Source organism: Mustela putorius, unplaced genomic scaffold (genome assembly GCF_011764305.1).
Source record: "Mustela putorius furo isolate JIRA1106 unplaced genomic scaffold, ASM1176430v1.1 tig00000228_pilon_pilon_pilon, whole genome shotgun sequence".
Taxonomy (NCBI): domain Eukaryota; kingdom Metazoa; phylum Chordata; class Mammalia; order Carnivora; family Mustelidae; genus Mustela; species Mustela putorius.
The window spans coordinates 40,006,626-40,025,444 of NW_025421322.1; the positions used below are offsets into that span (position 1 = coordinate 40,006,626).

The 18,819-nt window shown below is 65.9% G+C and overlaps 2 protein-coding genes across 8 annotated transcripts; one reads left to right on the forward strand and one right to left on the reverse strand.

Annotated features, from left to right (window-relative positions):
• Positions 1-509: 509 nt before the first annotated feature.
• Positions 510-6,139, reverse strand: JRK (Jrk helix-turn-helix protein). The gene is made up of 3 exons (XM_045078205.1): positions 6,058-6,139; positions 3,817-4,131; positions 510-3,723 (listed from the first exon to the last, which is right to left on the reverse strand). The coding sequence occupies exon 3, from the start codon at positions 3,696-3,698 to the stop codon at positions 2,073-2,075; it is 1,626 nt and encodes a 541-aa protein (XP_044934140.1). The 5' UTR covers positions 3,699-3,723; positions 3,817-4,131; positions 6,058-6,139; the 3' UTR covers positions 510-2,072.
• PSCA (prostate stem cell antigen) lies at positions 5,730-14,703 on the forward strand. Of its 7 annotated transcripts, none has more exons than XR_006606199.1 (5): positions 5,730-7,258; positions 7,470-8,229; positions 9,044-9,178; positions 13,291-13,398; positions 13,934-13,958. XR_006606199.1 is itself a non-coding variant. In XM_045078211.1 (4 exons), exons 1-4 carry the CDS (start codon positions 7,170-7,172, stop codon positions 14,146-14,148), a joined length of 522 nt encoding a protein of 173 aa, XP_044934146.1. In that variant the 5' UTR covers positions 5,731-7,169; the 3' UTR covers positions 14,149-14,703. The 7 variants fall into 7 exon arrangements, 5 of the variants coding, with proteins under 5 accessions (XP_044934146.1, XP_044934141.1, XP_044934143.1 ...); XR_006606198.1 differs by having other exon boundaries at positions 5,731-7,258; positions 9,027-9,178; XM_045078211.1 differs by lacking the exon at positions 9,044-9,178 and having other exon boundaries at positions 5,731-7,258; positions 8,120-8,229; positions 13,934-14,703.
• The last annotated feature ends 4,116 nt before the right edge of the window (positions 14,704-18,819 follow it).

Sequence of the window (18,819 nt, forward strand, 5' to 3'; positions counted from 1 at the left end):
CTGGGCCAAGTGCTCCTGGGGGATGCGGAGCCCAGGCCTCCTAACGGTGCCTCTGTGGCGACCAGAGAGGAAGGGGACCCTGGTCCCACCCGGCTCTGATTTCACATCCAGCCTAGTTAGGGGGAAAAAGGATTCTGAGGCAAAAGCATTCTGACCGCCCGATCCTGGGGGGCCAGAAGTGCCAAGCACGGGGCTGGGGTCCTCTCGGGGGGGGGGGGCAGGGGTCTCTGGCAGGAGCATGGGACGGCGGGACGGGTACAGGTGCTCCCTGGACGGCCTCGCTGGGCCCTGGGCTCTGGGCTCTGCCAGTGCCTGCTCGTGGCCCCGCAGCCGGCCACAGCCCAGGGCCCCATAGCCGCCAGCAGAGGCCACGTGAGCAGCTGCCCGTGGAGGGGGCACAGGAGGCCAGACCCCACTCTGCCCCAGAGCCTCCTGAGCAGCATGGGGGCTCAAGCAGGTGCTGTGCTTTGTGGCTGCTTCTGGAAGGAGCGCAGACACCCCTCAGGCCGTCGGTGACAAGCGTTTATTCGGTGGCCACAGAACGGCCAGGATGGGGGCACAAATCCACAACCTGATGGAACAAAGCCTCCGCAGGGGATCCAGGAGCCCCCCAAGTCCTGCCCCTCCAGCTGCACCCGCCGGCAAAGTCCTGTTTAAGAAGCATGCCAGGCTGCGGGGGAGAGCTCCTCGGCGTCCGGCCACCTCTCCGGGCTGCCCCCACGGCCACGGAGGCGAGGGCAGGTGCTGCAGGGACTCCGGACACCTCACTGCAAGCACCTGCCGTTCGAGGACACGGTGGGCCACGGCAGCCAATGGCAGTGCTGCATGGATGTCACTCCAGGCACAGGAAGGAAAGGGCGTGGAGGCGGCACAGCCCTGAGGCTGTCTGGCCCGGAGATACGGGTGCTCTGAGAACAGCCTCGCTCAGTTGCGGTCTCTGCCCTGCATGCAGAGCAGGAAGCACGCTTGTCCACCGGCAGCTGCGTCGCTGGCACGCGTGAAGACGAGCACGCAGCACACGAGCGGCCTGCAAACCACACGCCGCATCCCTCGCTGCTGGCGGGCGCCCCAGTAGGCGCAGGAAAGAGAACCAGCAGGTGGCCAGGCAGCGAGGCTGGACCCGAGGATGCAGCGGTGAACAGAAGGGTGTGCTGCTGTCCCGGGCCACGGGCAGTCCTGGCTCTGGGCCAGTCCGGGCCGCGGGGAGCCCGCAAACAAGCTGTGCAGCCGGCTCCTCCCTGCCGGGGTAGGGGTTCAGATGCGGCCGGAAATCCAATCAGCTCCTTCTACACCGGGTGGCAAGCGGAGGCCTAAAACTCATTTTCAAATGCCTCGGTGAAACTCAGGGATAGGCAGGCGGTGAGCGTGACCTCCTGCGGACGGGGATAGGACCTCGGAGTGGACTTGGCACCAGGACGCTAGACATGCCCGTGGTGAGCCATGAGCTCCCTGGGGCAACGGGTGGCTGGGGGGGGGGTGGGAAGGACAGTCCTGCTTGTGTTGGGGAAGGGCCTCTGCCATGCCAATCCCGCCTGTGGCCCCCACATCCTGGAGTCCAGACCCCAGGGCTGAGGCCTCCTGGCAACACTGAGGAACTTCCAAGAAGAGGCTGGCATGGTTAAGTGAGTTCACAGCTGACGGGACAACTGCCACCTGTAAGCCACAAGCAGCTGCCACGGAGCCCCAAGGGGAGGATGGGGCGGGCCCAGGGCAACGCCAGCCTCACGCAAGGGGCTGCAGGTCCTGGCATCAGCTGGCCCGAGGCCTGGCTTTCCTCGTCCTGGACAGACAGACAGCTCCACCCACTCATACAGCAGGGCTCAGCCGGCGAACACGAGCCCAGACTCTGCCCGGCTGGGCCCCGGCTTCCATTCACAGGACGCTGGGTCGGCTTCAGGTGTGGGCGACCCAGCCAGAGTGGCCACTCACACTCGCGGGCCAGGAGAGAAAACACTGCAAGCCCCGATGAAGCAGATGCGTGGGGACGGGCCGCCCCGAGCGGCCGAGAGCGCACCCCGGCTGCCGCAACCTCCTAGACAAGCTCTGGCCCGCAGGCGAGGGCCGCGCGGACATCAGTGCTCGGCGGCTGCAGAGGAGCAGGGCAGAGTGGAGGCCTCCTGGGGGGCCTCCAGTTTGACCACGGCCCTGAGGGCGCCGCGCCGCCACTTCACCTGCCTCTGCCTGGCGAACACAGAGCGCAGCGCGCGCAGCTGCCCCACCTCCTGCGCCGTGAAGCAGGGCTGCCCCTCGGCGAAGCGGACCACGGCATCGAAGGACAAGGCCGCCTGCTCCCAGGCCGCCTCGTCGCTGTCCTTCTTGGCGAGCTCCAGGCTCCCAGAGCCCAGGGCTGGGCCTTCTCCGACCGCATGTCCCGGCCTGCCCCGCTCGGCCACCGCGGCCTGGGGAAGCCGGCTGCCAGGGCGGGCCAGGGCCTCCGTCCCCAGCTCCAGAATGTGCGTGAAAGTCTGGTCGTGAGGCTTCACGCGGAGGCGCTCCGGCTCCTCCTCTGAAGACGAGCCCTCGGCGAACATGACCGCCGGCCACAGCTTCCTCCAGGCCCGGCTGAAGACGTCGCCGGGCACGGCGCTCCAGGCGCAGGCCACGTTGAAGACGGCGTCGTTCATGCCGTAGCGGGGGTGGCAGGCCTGCAGCGGGACGGGGGGGTTAACGAAGTGCCTCATGAAGTCCCTCCGGATGCCCTGGTCCATGGGCTGTAGCAGCGACGTGACGCTGGCGGGCAGGAAGACGGTGAAGATGTTGCCGGAGGCCAGCTCGGCCTCCTGCGGGCGGGCGCGGGCGTTGTCCAACAGCAGAATGGCTTTGCCATCCTCGGGCAGACCGGCGGCCCGGAAGTGCTCCTTCACTGACGGGACGAAGATGTGATGGAACCAGTCGGAAAAAATCTCCTTGTCCACCCACGCGTTCCCTTGGGCCTTGTAGGCGACGGGCAGCTGCTGGATGCCCCCAAAAGCCCGGGGACCGCCGCCCTTGCCAACCACCAGGGGCTTGATCTTGTGGGAGCCGGTGGCATTGGCACACATGAGGACGGTCAGCCTGTCCTTGCTCTGCCTGACGCCAGGCACCGCCCCACCTTCCAGGCTGGGACTGGGCAGGCACCGCCAGAAAAGGCCGGTCTCGTCGGCGTTGTACACCTGCTCGGGGGACAGGCCGTGCTCGGCCGTCAGGCTCCGGAAAAAGCCACAGAACTGCTCGGCGGCTCGGTGGTCGGCCGCCTGTTTCTCGACGGACGCGTCCAGCTTCTTGATGCCGTGTCTGGCCTTAAAACGCCAGAGCCACCCGCCCGAGAACACGCAGGGCTCCGTTAGCTGCATCTGCTCATAGAAATCCTTGGCCTTCTCGATGAGCATGGGGCCCGACACGGGCACGCCCTCAGCCCGCTTGCCCAGGAACCACTGGTACAGGGCGCGGTCCAGGTGCTCAAGCTTGGGCGTGTGCAGGGTGCGCCGCTGCTCCGCCGCCGCGCTGGACGCCGAGTTGGCAAAGAAGCGCAGCAGCTGCGCCTTGTGGGCCTTGATGTCATACAGGGTGGACATGCCCACGTTGTACTCCTGCATCAGCACCTTCCTGCTCTCCCCCTTCTCCAGGCGCGCGCAAATGTCGATCTTCTCCTTCAGGGTCAGCACCACCCTCTTGCGCTTCTCCCCTGGGCTCCGCCCCGCAGCCTGCTTAGAGGCCATGGTGGAGGGTGGCTCGTCCCGGGAGCTGGGGAGGAGGGAGGACACGCGTGGCGGGGGAGGGAATGGGGAGCCCTGGCAGATTCCTTGCCTCACCTCCCCCCGTCCTCCGCTCCCTCACCTGCCCGTCCCGTTCCACGGACCCCGGGCCACCGTGAGCCCCGGTTCCTCCTGTGGTCTGCTCTCCAGTGCTAGCGACGTGGCCACCTCCCGGCCCCTCTGCAGGAGAGACGACTAGTGCCACACCGCCCCGGATGTGTCCACACGGTTGGAACCTCTGGTCTTCGAGGGGGACGGTGACTGCTCCCACCTTCAAATGTGGACCTTAGAGAGTACAGGGGTCCTGGGAGCGTGGTTCTGATGAATCGAGGTAGCACTGTCTGTGCTGCGGCTGCCTCTCCGGCGCATGGCGCGGTCTCCCGCCGTGCTCTAGGAACTGGAAAGCAGAACGGGGAAGAAAGAACGTTACGGGCCGCGGGCCTGGGCCCCCGCCAGCGTCCGCTCACTACTTCAGGCTGCAGCAGAAACCACCACGTCGTGAGGGCGACCGACCCCAGAGCTGGCCCGAGGGACGCAGCATCTAGGAGGCTACCCAGCTGGGCACACAGGCTCTTTCCAGTGACCTCTCAGTCACCACGGCTCCCTCAGGCCACACAACTCCATTCCCTCCTGACCCTTTACCGAACACCCCGCCTCTCCCTGTGCCGCTGGGCAGACTCGGAGGGCAGACAACAGGCATCCGTGCTGGATCCTTCCGGAATCACACCCTTGCCACACTTCTCCTGCTAAGACCTCACCTCCTCCATCCTGGGAGAAGCCAAGGGCTGCTGCCCTGACAGTGCCCAGCCCTGCAGGCCTAGTCCGGGCAGGGTCTGCTGGGCTGGTCCTGTCTTCTCCCCCCCAGCCTGCGTCCCCTCACTGCCTTCATGACTCAGCCCCCCCGTTCCTCACCCCTCCGCCCAGGAGACAGCAGATCCCCGGGGCCACAGCGACAGCCAGCTCGCAGCCGGGCACCCGTCCCGCCAGGAGAGGCACGCAGCACTCACAGGTGGGCTTCGAGCAACTCCCCACCTGCCGGCCACCCAAGCCCTCATTCTGGCAGTGCCGCCCCGCACAGATGCTGAGGCCGCAGCCCTGCTCATGGGCGCCGCGTGGAAACGGAGCTCCGTGAGAACACGACTCAAGACGAACGCCGTTCACTCAAACCCGGCGAGAGCTCCACGGACCGACTCTGGGCCCGTCGCCTGCCAGCGCCGGGCTCAGTCTCCCCTGCGGGCCAGCCTCCGCGTGTGCGGGGCGCGGGTGCCGCTCCCTCGGGGCCTGCCTTCGTCCCACCGAGTGAGTGGACTGCGTGGCCACGGGCAGCAGAGGGAAGTAAAGGCCCGCGCGCCCAGCAGCGAGGGGGAGGAGGGCGCCCCGGGAAGGCCTCGCGCAGGCTCTGCCCCCGAAACCCGAGGTGCCCGACGCTTCCGTCCCCGACGAGCAGGTGTCCCCGAGGTGCGAGCGGAGCGACATCCGCCAGCTGGAAGCGCGGGGCCCCGCGGGGCGCAACCACTGCGAAAACCGAGCCTCGGAGGCCCTGACGCTCTGAAGCGCGTTCTCAAGCCCAAAGGGCACCGGCGCGGCACTCGGGGCTCCTCGCCGCGACTTCGACGGAAGCACCAGGCGGAGGCCTCGGGAACGCGGCCGGACACACACACCCTCCGGGGCCGAGGGACGGACGAAACAGGGGGTGGCGGGCGGGGAGGGGCACCTGCTCCCGGTCCCTGCGAGGGGAAGCCCCGACCTGAGAAGAGCCCGACGGGCTCGGGCCGGGGAGGCGGACCCCGGGGGCGCGGGGGCCACGAGAGGAAAATCCAAAGAAAACGAGTCATTTGGAGACGGAGGCAGACGCGGGAGGACTCCAGGGGCAGGGCAGGCGCGGGCACCGGGCGGGGGCGCGGCCCGCTGCGCGGGGGGGAGGGGGGGGCGCCGGGGCGGGCCGGGGCGGGGCCGGGGGCGGTCCCGGGGCGGGGCGTCAGCGGGCGCGGTCCCGCCCACAGCGCCGGGGCGGGGCCTCCGCGGGACCCAGGGGCGCGCAGACGGGGCGGGTCGTCGCCCCCGGGGCCCCCGTCGGGGGCAGCAGCTCGGCCCGGCGCGCAGCACACACCGCAAAGGGAAGGAGGAAAACCCGCAAGTCCCCGTCCGGCAGGTCCCGGGGCGGGGACCCCGGGACCCACCCCCTCCGCCGGCGGGCCCCCAGCGTCTGCGAGCGGCGGCACGGCCAGGCCCGGCGGCGGCGGGGCTGGGACGGGAGGAGCCTCCGCCCGGGGAGCACACACTGCGCGGCGCCCGCCCCCCGGCCTGCCCGGCCCCCACTCACCTGCGGACCCGGGCCGCCGCCGCTGCCGCCGCCGGAAGTGCCGCCGGTCCGCGCCTGGCCGCCTTCCCCGGGCCACTTCCGGGACGCTCTAGGCAGCCCGGAGGACTGACTCGGCCTCTCGGTGGTGCGGGCAGCCGGGCGCCGCGGCGCCGGGGGGCGGGGCCCCTGCGCGCGCACCTGCCGACGGGGCGCACCTGCCGACGGGGCGCACCTGCCCGCGGGGCGCACCGGCCCGGGAGTCGCGGGTCTTGTGCGAGTGGAGCCCCGAGCTGAAGGGCGCGGGCGGGACTCCTGCGGTCCCGGGCCAGGGCTGGCAGGAGCGCGGTGATGCGGCCCCTCGCGTTAGTGAGATGCGGTGGCCCGAGCGGTTTCCTTCCCGCTGAGAGAAAACGCACTCCCCGGAGAGGGAAAAAGGAAAACCGTCGGGTCCCTGTCCGGCAGGGGCCGGGGCCTTGCTGGCTGCACATCTGATGTGCGGGCTTCGGATGCGGACGCGGGGCCCCTGCTCGGACCTGGGCCGTCCTGGGCTGAGCTCGTCGGGGACCTGGGGATGCGATGGATGTGGTCTGCGTGCGGGGCGGGCGGGAGTCTTTGGAGCCCGGAGTCCAGCCCCGGCGCGGAAGGTGCCCGCACGTCCACACCCCTCTCCCCAGCAAGCTAGGAGGCGGGGGTGCGGAGCGGCTGTGTGATCACGCGTCGGGTAGGAGGGAGGGAGGAGGGCCCGTCGGGGAAGGCGACGTGAGGGGCAGAGGGAGGAGAGGAGATGGGACAAGGGACGCGGGTCGCAGTGCTGCTCGGTAGCGAGCCCAGGGACGCGCACCTGCCTGGAGCCTCTGCGCCCTGCGCGTTATGGCTCTGCTGCCGAGTGGCTCCTTGTTGCAGCCGGGGACAGGGAGGAAGACCGTTCCACAGCCTCCTCCACTCCACTCCCTTTCTTCCCGGACTCCCCCAGAGGCTGCGGCCCCAGACCCTCCTTCCAGCGCTCCGCAGAGGGTTCCTGCGGCCTGGGCTCCCCCCTTGGCTCTCCCCTCTCTAGCACACCCACTCCCCGGGTGACCACCCCTCTCTGCGCAGAAGGAGCGCCGGGCGCCGCTCTGGAGAACCTTCCCAGCATGTCCTGGGCCAGCAGCTCACGCCCAGCCTTTCCAGACCTGAGCTCGGAACACGGCCCAGCGTCACCCGTCAGCGCACCCCCACCCCGGTGAGTGGCACTGTCCTCTTCGCCTTCACTCGGCCAGAAATTCAGTCATGCTTAACCCATGCTTAGCCCTGATTGACCAGGAGCTCCGCCCAGCTCTGCCCTCCCCATCCGCGCCCCATCTGACCTCCTGGCACCCCCAGCTGCTCTCTCCCTGGTCTTGGTCCCCACCCCACCCCCCGGCCTCCTGGCTTCTGTCTCTGCCCCACATCAGCCATCTGCTGCTGTGTGATGGAACACCCCAGACTCAGCGGCTTGAAATGAATCATCTTGCTGCACCTGGTTCTGTGGGTCAGGAATCTGGAGGTGCTAGGAGCAGCTGTGCTTGCCCGAGGAGAAAACTGGGGGCACTGAGCACCCTCTCCTGGGGCACTCGGTGGCCCCACAGGAAGGCTGGCTCTGTCCCCGTGGGAGACTCTCTGCTGCCACCTCATGGACACGGGATTACATGCACCTCCCAGAACCTACATGCAGCAGCAGAGGCGGCCTGGGGTTTGACCCGCCCCCCCAAGATGCACCGAGTTCCCCCAGAGGCTCCCATCATCACTCTGGGATTCTTGGGCCACATCTCCAGGTCTGAGCCCACGCTGGCAGAGAAGAGAGGGTCAGAAAGAGGATGAGAAGGAAGAACTTGGGTCTCCTGGGAATGGCCACTGATGACTCCACCGCCTCACCCCCCATTGCACAGGACCCAGGCCACAGCCGCTCCCCACCGCAGCTCCCCATCCCTGTTCACAACCAGAGTGGCCTTGAGGGTGTCAGTCTGAGCCGATTAATGCCCCACTCATCCCTGGAATCCCAGTGGGCTCCGCAGAACGGTCCCCAGCAGACCACACCACATCTGGCTCGAGCTGTCCCCTCCAGGCCCCACACAGGAGCCCCTTCCGGATGTGCTGTCCCTCAGCCCGCAGACCTCCACTTGAAGGCAAGACCGGAAGCAGCAGAACCACTCACCCAGATCCTGGAGGCCTCAGGTGGGGAGATGTCACCAGCCAGTCCCCAGAACAGGGGGGGTTTGGCTCCAGCCTGGGGATGCTTGTGAATTCCACAGCCTCTGGCAGAAGGGCCGCATTGCCCATGTGGACCAGGTGTCCTGGGCTCCCTGACCTCACTCCAGGACAGAGGAGAGGCGGCTGGAGATGGGGGACAGCTCTAAGAGGCACCAGCACCGGAAGGGGGCTGGAATGCAAGGCCAGAGACAGGAGGAGGGATGGGTTTGGGGCAGAGACACTGATGGCACGTAGGATACCTTTGTGAGAACCAGGACGAGGGCCCTTCTCTGGGGTGCAAGGCCCTTCCCAGAATTCGAGGTGGACAGGCACCCAGGCTGGCAGTAGGCCGAGGGAGCTCGGCCTTGGGGAACCGGGGGTGAGAAGCAGGCTCCCAGGCCCCAGCGTGGAACTCAGTGCCCGCAGGACCCACACACGTGCACACACTCACAGAGCTTACTTGACGCCTGAATTTCAAGAGCCCAGAATGGGAGGCCGGGCCCTGAGCATGCGCTCCCCAGGGGTCCGTGGTCTTGCAGCGTGCAGTTGACCCTCTCGATTTTACCAAGGCATTTTTCTCAAGAAGAAGGTCTACAGAAGTAGAAGGTGAAATCAGCTGTGGTTTTGTAATTAACTCACCATCTTTATTTTTTAAATTAATTCTGCCCCAAATATGAGATTCATCCAGCACTGGTGTCCATTCATGTGGCAGCTCCGGGCGGTCGCGGTCTGCTGGCAAAGACCCCGCACAAGGTGGGGTCAGTGATCCCTCTTCCTTCCAGCTTTCTGTCCCGACAAGAAGGGGCAGGTGAGCAGGCAGGAGCTCCAGGGGACCCAGCAGGCGGGGCAGGCAGGTGAAGAGGCAAGAGAACAGGAAAATCTGGAGCCCCGAGAGGTGACCGCAGAGCCAAGAAAGAAGAGAAGAAAGCTCAGGGTGAGTCACAGCGAAGGCCCACCCTGACCCCGTCCGCTGCAGGGAGGGACTCTTAGCGGCACACCTTCCCAGAAAGTGGGACAGCCAGGGGGTCCAGGCTCAGCCGAGGCCGAGGGGCTTATTCAGTGTGTCCCCAAAGCATGGGTGATGGGACAGAATGCAATCAGTGACCAGAGGAAGGTCGTCCACGTGAACGGGGTCAGCGTCAGTCTGTGACCCTAGTGAGGACTTAGTTGTAGACTAGGACAGAGGTCAGCCCGTGCCGGGGCGGGGGCTGTTCATAACCGTGGCTACGGCAGCATAGCCATGGGCTTCAATATTGGAGCTGTGGCTCTTAGGCTGTCCGCTCAGTCAACTCTGGCCCCGTCACACAACCCTGCGGGCTGGGCAGCCCACGCAGCCCACGGGTTTCTCGCAGCCCTGGAGGCTGGACGTCCGAGACCAGGGTGCCGGCAGGGCTGGGTTCTGCGAGGACCCACTTCCTGGCCTGCACCCGGCCCCCTCCTCGCTGTGTTCTTGAACCTGGCGGTGCGGGGAGCTCTGCCGTCCGATCTTACCGGGGCCCGAACGCCTCCATGGGGGCCCGCCCTCATGACCTCATCGGACCCGATCACCTGCCCACGGCCCCACCTTCAAGCACACCACACCGGGGCTGGCTTCAACGTAGGAATCTGGGGGGACACAATTCAGACCATAGCATTTTGGCCCCTGGGTCCCCAAAATTCATGTCCTTCTCACATGCGAGGTACACTCATTCCTTCCCTGTTCGGTCTAACCCCCTGCCTTCTACCCTCAGTGGGACGGCAGCTTCGTCTCCGTGGCTCTGGGCGGGCCTTCTCTCCCGGCGGTTCTGCCCGTATCAGGCTGGATGTGTCCCTGGGGTGGGGGGGGTGCCCCGTCCACGATGGTGAGCAGCTTTCTTGGCCCACACCCCTGGAAGGCAGTAGCACTCGCCTGCTGGGCCAACCACAGCGTCCTCAGACACTGCCAGGCCTCCCCTGGGGCCCAGAAGCCCCCTGCTTGAGAGCCACAGCCCTAGAGCAGTCACGTCGTAGTGAGTCAGGTGAACAAACGCGCGTGCACCTGTCAATATTTGCGGAATGAATGTTCCAGGCTGTGCTAGGTGCTGGGTGCCCGGAGCACGAAGGCAGATAAGAAAGGCTCCGGGCCAGGGCACCTCCAGTCCCGGGGGCTGGGCCGACAGGCAGACAGGGAGTTCACAAACATTTTACCGCACGAACCACCTGAGCTGACGGGGCTGTGGGCTGGAGTGGGGGTGTTCAGGGAGAAAGTTCTGAGCGGCCAGAGGAGACCAGGAAGGCAGCTGGTGGAGGGACCACACTCACTGCCACCTTTCCCACCACTGTGGGACCTTGGGCAGCGTCATGCCCCTCCCTGGCCCCAGGCTCCTCATCTGCTAAAGCAGAGATGCCATCTGCGGGAAAGGGCCCAAACTGGTGGGTGTCAGGGAGCCATGCAGGAAAGACCCCAATGCCAGGCAGTTCTGGGACTCAGCCCTGGCCCACGTCACTGTGTTGTCTTGATCGAGGTCTCAGGGTGAGAGGGTGGAAGCTGCTCCCCCCAGGGGCGTCGTTCTGCTCCCCTCGCCCCCCGCCCAGGAGAGCTGGGAGCTGGAGCTCACTGCCCCAGCGAGGGCCTTGCCGGCAGCACGCACTCGGCCCTGCCCTGTCCCAGGGGTGAGCCCAGGGGGGATGAGGTCAGATGCCAAAGCGAGGACAGACATGTCACCTCAGGGCCAGGCAAGCAGCAGGAAGCCAAACGTGCTCTCTTCACCCCTGGGAGGGGCCTGTCACCTCCCCAGACATGGGGTCAGCAGGCAGTGGGCGTGGCCTGTACCTGCCCACACCCACCTGGACACCCCAAGGGGTCATGGGGAGACTGTTTACAAATGGAGGGTCACGTTTAGAGTGACCACTAACAGGGACCACTAATGGGCCCCTAGGCCAAGAGCAGAAGGAAGCCACTGGGCCCTGAGCTGGAGGGGTGAGGGGATGGTCTGGGTCCCCCAGGCTGGCCAGGTCGGTGGGAAGGGGGGAGGCTGGTCCCCAGGGACACGGCCACCTCGCTGTCGGGGCACGGAGGAGGACATGGCCCGGCCTCTGCACCTCCACACTCAGGTCTCCAGCCATTGGAAGCCCTTTGGGGGCCTTCTGGTATCCTAGCACACAGACAGGGTGGAGAGCGGGTCTGGGGCACAGCCTGTGTCCAGCCCGGTGCCCCCTTCCATGGCCTCCTCAAGAGGCAGCTAATGCTCCATTTCCCAGACTCCCTTGCAGCTAGAGTTCTGTGTCCTGGGGGGGATTCAGGAAGGTGGTGAGGGTTAAGCCTGCAGCCCAGCGTGCACACATTTCCATGCACCACGCCGGTGCCCTTGGGCTGTGCCAGCCCCCCCTCCAGCCTCAGGGCCCTTCCCAGAACGGTCTCCCCGTTCCCTGTGCCCCTCTTGGGTGTGGCCATTCAAGGCCCATAGTCCCTGGGGGACCAGGAGCCCTGGGAGCAGAGCAGGGCCTGAGGGAGGCTGGGCCTCAACCTTGGCCTTCCACACTTACCCCACCCTGGCCTCACTGTGAGCCCCATGCCTCGCCCTGGGGGTGCTGAGAGACGGCAGACAGTGGGGAGGGCAGGCCTGTCCCGGGCAGGCCCCACCTTCCGGCAGCAGAGGGAGAGGACAAGGGGCGTGGTGGGGCGGCCAGAGATTGGGATCTACCTGCGCTGGGGTACTTGCTGGCTGGGGAGCCCGTCCGTGTTGACCGTGGGCGGTGGAGCCTCCCCCTTGCCAGGCGAAGCCTATAAAGCCACCCGGAGCCCAGCCCTGGGCCGCCCGTTGGTGACCATGAAGGCTGTCCTCCTAGCCCTGCTGGCTGTCGGCTTGGCCCTGCAGCCAGGTGAGACCTCTGCCCCCATGGGCCAGAGCGACGGAACGGCGCTGGGGGAGAGGGGACAATCAGGGGAGACCAGAGGGGCACTCAGCGAGGGCACCCACCCAGAAGGAATAGAGAGAGGAGGCAGAGGCGGGGAGAGGGGGAGGGCGGTCAGGTGGAAGATAGGGAGGCAGCGGCAGGAGGAGGGGGCTTTGGTCCTTGCCCGTGTCCCCCTCTGGGGCGGCTCTGAGTACAGCCAGGGGGCAGCAGGGACTCACCCAGAGGCGGGAGGGCATGGGGGGGCCTGGCTTTCAGAGGACCAGCAGCCAGAGGGATGCACGGGGAACATGCAGTGTTGGGGGAGGCACAGGGGCAGAAGAACCTCAAGGCAACAAGTGCCTCAGAGGCAAGGAAGGGCCAAATGAACGGAGGGGGTGCTGGGGGGTGTCCCGACAGCATCGGGGGCCCCTCCCCCGGCCCTGCCCTGGGGTCCACTGTGGGCACCAAGGACCGCAGCCACCCAGGCCGAGGAGTGGGCCTCGGCTGCTCTGGTCTGCACTCCAGGCCCTGCGAGGTCCTGCCCATCGTGGGTCGTCACGAAGTCTCTTAGGGCCCCAGCTTCCTCTTCGGGAAACTGGGGCTCATGACGATGGCCCCCATGGCTGCTGGGGGGTCAGCTGGGGTGTGGGGTGACTGAGCACGGGACCGGCAGCTCGGGGCCTCCTTGCCTTGGGTGACTCCCTCGCACCATTGTTTGGACTGGAAGGGGCCTTACTGAGCCAGCTGGGGCCACTGCCCCCAGGGACAGAGCAGGGCCGGGCCGGGGGCCCACGCAGGGTCTCCCGGCCCTGGCGAGACCTGGGCAGGGCTGGGAGGCTGGGTCGGACTGGCACAGGTTATTGAGACAGTGACGTCCGGTGGCAGGAGCAGTTCTGGGGTCCGGCCCGCCCTGCCCTCCCCTGCTCACCGTGGAGCGTGTCACTCCCTTCCTTCTCAGACCGGGGCATTCGGCAGAGGGGCGGGCTGGGGCGCTCACGGTGGGTTCCAGGTGCCAGGGCAGCCAGGAGGCAGAGCAGCATTCCTGGTGTGGACTCTGATGAGCGGGTTCCCTCCCTGGGGGCCCCCAGTCTGCAGTGGGCTCTTGCGCTCCCACACACTGCCAGCGGCCTGGAAGCTATGACATGACAAGAGGAGGCTCCGTCCCCTCTCTGAGCTGCCCCCGCCCCCCAGGCTCCGCTCTGCGCTGCTACTCCTGCAAGGCCCAGGCGAGCAACCACGACTGTCAGCATGTGCAGAACTGCACCAGCTCCGAGACGTACTGCTGGACCGAGCGCATCCGTGAGTGGCCCTGTCCTTCCCGCGCCTCCCCGGGACGGGGCCCTGCCCAGACTCCCCCAGGGCCGGGTGGGGCTTGGCCCTCCCTTTTGCCATTCCCTTGGACTCCCTGTACCTTCCCACCCCCTGGTAGGGACTCGAAGACCTTCTGTCCATCTGCCCACTTGTTCACCCACCCGCAGACACAGGTGCTCAGCTTCCCCCCACTCATCCCTCCACCCATCCCTTGTCTGGCTGTCCATCCGTCCCCCTCCGTTACTCCTCCACCCTCCCCCTCTGTCACCCACCCACCCACCATCCACCCACCACCCACCACCCATCCCTGTGCGGTCACCCATCAGGCATTTTCAGTTGCAGCAGAAGGTCGGGTTGCCTTGGGCCTGTGGATATGGATGAGCCCAGGCACCTGCCCTGACGCTGCTGGCAGTCTTGAGGTAGTCACCCGGGGTGACTCTAAAGTGTTAGAGTGGGGACAGGAAGAGGGCCATGGGATCGAGGACAGGGCCAGGTAGGTGAGCTGAGCAGCCCCTACCCCCAGGTGTTGTTGACATCGTGACCAGGATTAGCAAGGGCTGCATGTCGCACTGCGTGGACGACGCCCAGAACTACTACGTGGGCAAGAAGAACATCACGTGCTGCTCCACTGACCTGTGCAACGCCAGCGGGGCCCATGCCCTGCGGCCAGCGGCTGTCACCCTGGCGCTGCTCACCACTCTCGGTGGCCTGCTGCTGTGGGGTCCCAGCCGGCTGTAGGATCCGGGAGGGCCCCACTGTGTCCGCACACTGGCTATCAGTGCCCAGGGGTCCTGGAGCGCTCTTCACACCCACTGGCCCAGTCGAGACCCCTCCGAGACCCCAGCTCATGTTGGGCCATGCCCCTCTGCCCCCTCCAGCCTTCTGTGGCTCCCTCCAGAAGCCCTGCCCAGCTCCCCCTGCTCAGCAGGCTGGGTCCCGTTGATGTGGCACCGTTCCAAATCCCTAGAACCCAGCCTGCACGTGGTCTGCGCAACACCCATGTCGCAGCCCCCTCCTCAACCCCTGCTTGGGCATTTCTTCCTCCGGCAAGACTTCTCTGCCCCACCCCCCATCGGCAGAGCCATTCCCACCCATGATGTCCCCCGCAACCAGCAAGGAGCAGGCACTTGGGAGGCCCCACAAAGGCTGAATAGAATTAGGGGCAGGGAGTGAGAGGTCCCATGGGCCCCAAGAGATGAGGTGTGGAGGGGGGTCCAGCTCCCCATGGCCATGGGAGTCCTGGGGCAGTAAGCCCAACCCACAGGAAGCCCTTAATAAAATCCCCCGACCTAGTGTCAGAGAGCTGTGTCCTTATGTGCCCTGGGTTGGGGTCCAGCGCTGTGTGGGACGGCCACCCGGCCCCGTGACCATGGGCTGTGGCCACAGCACTGACCAGCCACATGGGGTGGAGGTCCAGCCTGGGCAGGAGCCAATGACCTGGGCATTGCTGCAGAAGGTGGTGGCCTCCCTAGGGGCTCCCGGCTCCTGCGGTGAGACTCACTTGTGTCTTTCGACCTCTCTGAGCCTCGGATACTTATCTGTGACCCCTGTGCCATGAGGACTGAGCATTCACAGGACACAGAAGCTTCTGGGGGGAGGGGCTGCTACTGTGTGAGGTCCCCACAGTGTCCCTTCCCTGGCCTTCCCTTTTGTTCGAGGAGAGCCCTTCTGTCTCTTTCTTGAATTTTTTATTTTGTCTGTTATAATAAGGGAGGGTTATAAGCCTATGTGGGTGGGGCAGGCCGTTGGGGATGTGAGCAGGGTGGTGGCCGTGAGCAGGGGGTGTCCTCGGAGCGGGAGCCAGGACAGGGACCTGCACGGGATGGTGCTTCCAAGACACATACCAAGCCTTGGGTGAGGCAGCATTAGAACCCAGGGTCTGGAGAGCTGGGCTGGGGGTGGGGCAGGATTACACTGACCAACAAGGTTGACCCAGAAGCTCAGTCTCCCTGTGTGTGTCCTCAGGCAGGCCACTGGGTCTCAGGGTCACCACCTCCAGAGGGTGGAAATCCCTCCCCGTGTTGAGTGGCGATTCTCTTGGCACCCTTCCCAGCCCTGGTGCCCGGCCCCTGGGGAGCAGCTGTGGGCTCTGGCCTCTCCCACGATGCTCCACTAGGGCCCAGCACACAGACCTGGCTTGGCTCCAGTCCAGGGTCCTGGATTCAAGGCTGGGCCTTTGCTTCCTGGGAGAACACCCCAGAACTGGGGGGACCCTGGGCAGAGCATTAGGCCCATCAGAGTCTGAGCTGTGCTGGAGCTTGGAGACTTAGGACTGGTGGGCACTCAGGACTAGGCTTCTTTGTGCCCTGAAATTGTGGGGCCCAGGCTCATTGACCCTGCCCAGGACACAGCGGACACCTCTGTAGTTACAGAGCACCTGCTAGTTCTAGGCGCTGTTCCAGACACACCAAAAACAGCAGTCGCCTGGGTTTGACTGGATTTTCCCGGACTCTCTTGATGCCCTGGGACCACCCCAGGTCATGGAGCTTACAGGACAACGGGCTTAGGTGAACAGGATCAATACAGAAATATGTAACATGTCAGCAGGAGAAGCTAGGAAAGGAGTAAAACACAGAGAGAAAATCACAAATACCGGTGGGGCCTGGAAGTCCAGAGGGATGGGCCACAGTCCACTGAACAAGGTGGGGACCCCTTGGGCAGGGGTCCTCCTCCCTGGGGCTGAGGCTCAGGGTGGTGAGGCGGTGCCTGGACCACCATATCCTGTCCCAGGCTCCTGGGTTTGAAACATCTGGGCCAGGGGCAGGGGAGAGGGCAGGTAGTCCCCTGCGACGTGGGAGACCTGGCAGGGTTCTTCATGTCCCAGAGCCAGGGGCTCTCCTCCGGCCTCCTGAGTGGTCTCCAAGTTCATGCAAACTACAGCACAACAGAAGGTGGGGCAGGAGCCCCTCCCGACACACAGCGCGCTGGGGCTCCTCCTCTCGGGGTGGGGAAAGCAGGGGGCCCCTGCAGGGGCAGCCCACTGGCCCAGGGCCCCTCAGCAGTGGGCCCTCATTCCCCCGTCCCCTCACCATCTAGTCCTCATGGACTACAGAAAAGCAAGGAATAAGAGAGCGCAGGGCTCAGATCCCCACACGCTGGGCTGGCGTGCGTCTCCGTCTGCACTGGCTCCGGGTGCTTCCTGTGTGAGAACGCGCAGGTGCACGCCGCGAGCCACACACCTGGCTCACCAGACACACGCTCCCCAGCAAACTGCTTTCTGAACCTAGATCTTTCCATAGCGAGGAATACAGACCCTCTCGGTTCCGTCCGGAGGCGGAGGCGTTCCCCTGGGCAGATGGACTTGGGCTTGTCTTTCCGATGCCGCTCCCGAGCACTTTCCGTGCTGGAGACATTGTCTGAGCCTTTCACCTCTGTCCTGATAGGTGACAACAGGGGCTCAGGGGCTCGCCCATGGGTCTCCGTGCAATCCGTCATCAAACTCCCCGCCACCCAGCGAAGCCAGCCATACAGGGAAAGAGCCAGGGCACAGAGAGGTGAAGGAACTGCCCCGAGGTCACACAGCTGGCTCGTCACCCTCCTCCCCTGTGTGCTTGTTCACCTTGAGCCAGACCTCCAGCGGCATCCCTAAGTGGGCACCTCTGGCCCTGGCACCGCGCCCAGTCTCCGGCTGGAGGCAGTCTGGTGCTGTCCTCCCCGCTGGGGACTCTGGCTCAGCCCGCCCCTCAATCCCAGGGCCTGTCTGCCTGGCCCCTCCAGGGCGGGGATCGCTGTGCCCCCGCCCCCGCCAACCCCGTCCAGGTTGGTGAGTTCTCCATGTGCGGCCACTTGGGTGTCTTTGTGGAGTGCCCTGCCCGCGTGACCCAGGACTGGACGAGCAAATCCCCGTGTCAGTCAGCAGCCTGGGCCCCGCTCTGTGAAGGGCTGCTCCTGCCTGGCTGGAGGGAGGGAGGGAGGGAGCTGGAGTGGGGGCAGGGTGGTTGCCTGAGGGAGCCAGGTCAGACCCTCTGGAGGCAGCAAAGTCGGGGGGCGGGCGATGTCCATCTTCCTCTGTTTCTCGAAGCTCCACCTTTGTCACGTGACCCCCAGCCCCTTCTCCCTCTTTGCCTGTCTCTCTGTCTCCCTCACCTCTCCCTGCCCCCAGACTCCTCCCTGCAGTGGGGGTCCACCCACCTCCTCGGGGCTTCTCTCCTTCTCCTGAGCCCATGAACAGGGACTCAGCTGCTTGCCTCACTGGGGCAAGCCAGACAGGAAGGAGTTCTGTCTTGAGGGCAGGGGTGGGGCGGGGCAGGCCCTATGGGAGCCTTAGGGCCTGGAGTGGCTTAGCGCCCCTGCCCAAGTGCCCACAGCTGCAGGGCACAGAGCGGGGACCCCATCTGCCCACTCCACAAAGGTTATGGGTGCAAGGGCTGTCCCTGGGGAGTGGCCCTTCTGGGCCAGGCCCTGCTCTGCGCTGCACACGAACGTCACCCAAACGTCACCATGTGCCCACGGACACACGGCCTGCCTCACTGTGGAGCACTCGTGCCCGCGGTCTAGATGAGGGCACACAGCAGGCCGGCGACCCCTCTGGGAGCAAGAGTGCATCTGGGGAAACTGAGGCACAGCATTGCAGCAGAGCCGCCACCAGCTACAGCAAACACTCTTTTATGGACCCAAGGTTCCAGAGGGCTACGGGCTGGCTGCCCCACAGACAGATGGGTCCGGGCCCTCTCAACCCTCCCTGAGGAAGGGGCCCGGGGTGGGGTGGGGGTCCTCCAGTTGCTGGCTCCGAGGCTCCTGTTCCGCGCACTCCTCTCCCCCGGAGCCCTGTACCAGGCGGCGGCCACTAGAACTTAGGCCGTGGGGCCGCCCGTGTTGGTGACGCCAGGCACTACCCAGACAGGACAACTCTTGTGCAATCACGGGGACCCAGGAGTAGCCCTTCCGAAACTCGCCCACCCTGCCCAGCACCTGGGGCACAGACACTTCAGGCCAGGGCAAGGGAGGGGGTTCCAGGTCCAAGAGTCCCGGTCCTGACTGGGACCCCTCACCGTCTGCCGATGACCCCCGCCATGCCCCGCGCCTGCTGTGGAAGACGGTCGCAGGAGGATGGCGGGCAGCTAAGAAGGAGTTTGCTCCTGCAGTGGTGTGCGGCTCCGCATGGATGGCTGGGCAGGGGGAGCCTCCTGGGGCCCCCACCCCCATTTTATCATTTACCAACCTTCACTGACGCCTCCAGAGCAGCCTCTAGAGGCGGCCCCTCCCCTGTGGGGATGCGACAAAGTGTGTTCCCAGACCAGCTGCCCGGGGGGCTCAAGGGACATTGTCATCCTGAGAAGCTGCCCCACCCCAGGGACAGGCGAGCACGACAGGGACAACGGTGAGCAGCGGGGAGAAGGCTTCTTACCTCCAGGGGCTCCTAGGGCAGCGGGATCAGCCCTGATAGAGAGCGAACTGCCTGTCCCTGGG

Bases quoted from the DNA above. Each gene is read 5' to 3' on its own strand.
- JRK (XM_045078205.1), bottom strand. From the start codon at position 3,698: ATGGCCTCTAAGCAGGCTGCGGGGCGGAGCCCAGGGGAGAAGCGCAAG.
- PSCA (XM_045078206.1), top strand. From the start codon at position 7,872: ATGAGAAGGAAGAACTTGGGTCTCCTGGGAATGGCCACTGATGACTCC. The intron at 8,230-13,290 runs GTGGGGAGATGT...CCCGCCCCCCAG, and splicing joins CCAGATCCTGGAGGCCTCAG to GCTCCGCTCTGCGCTGCTAC. The intron at 13,399-13,933 runs GTGAGTGGCCCT...CCCTACCCCCAG, and splicing joins CTGCTGGACCGAGCGCATCC to GTGTTGTTGACATCGTGACC.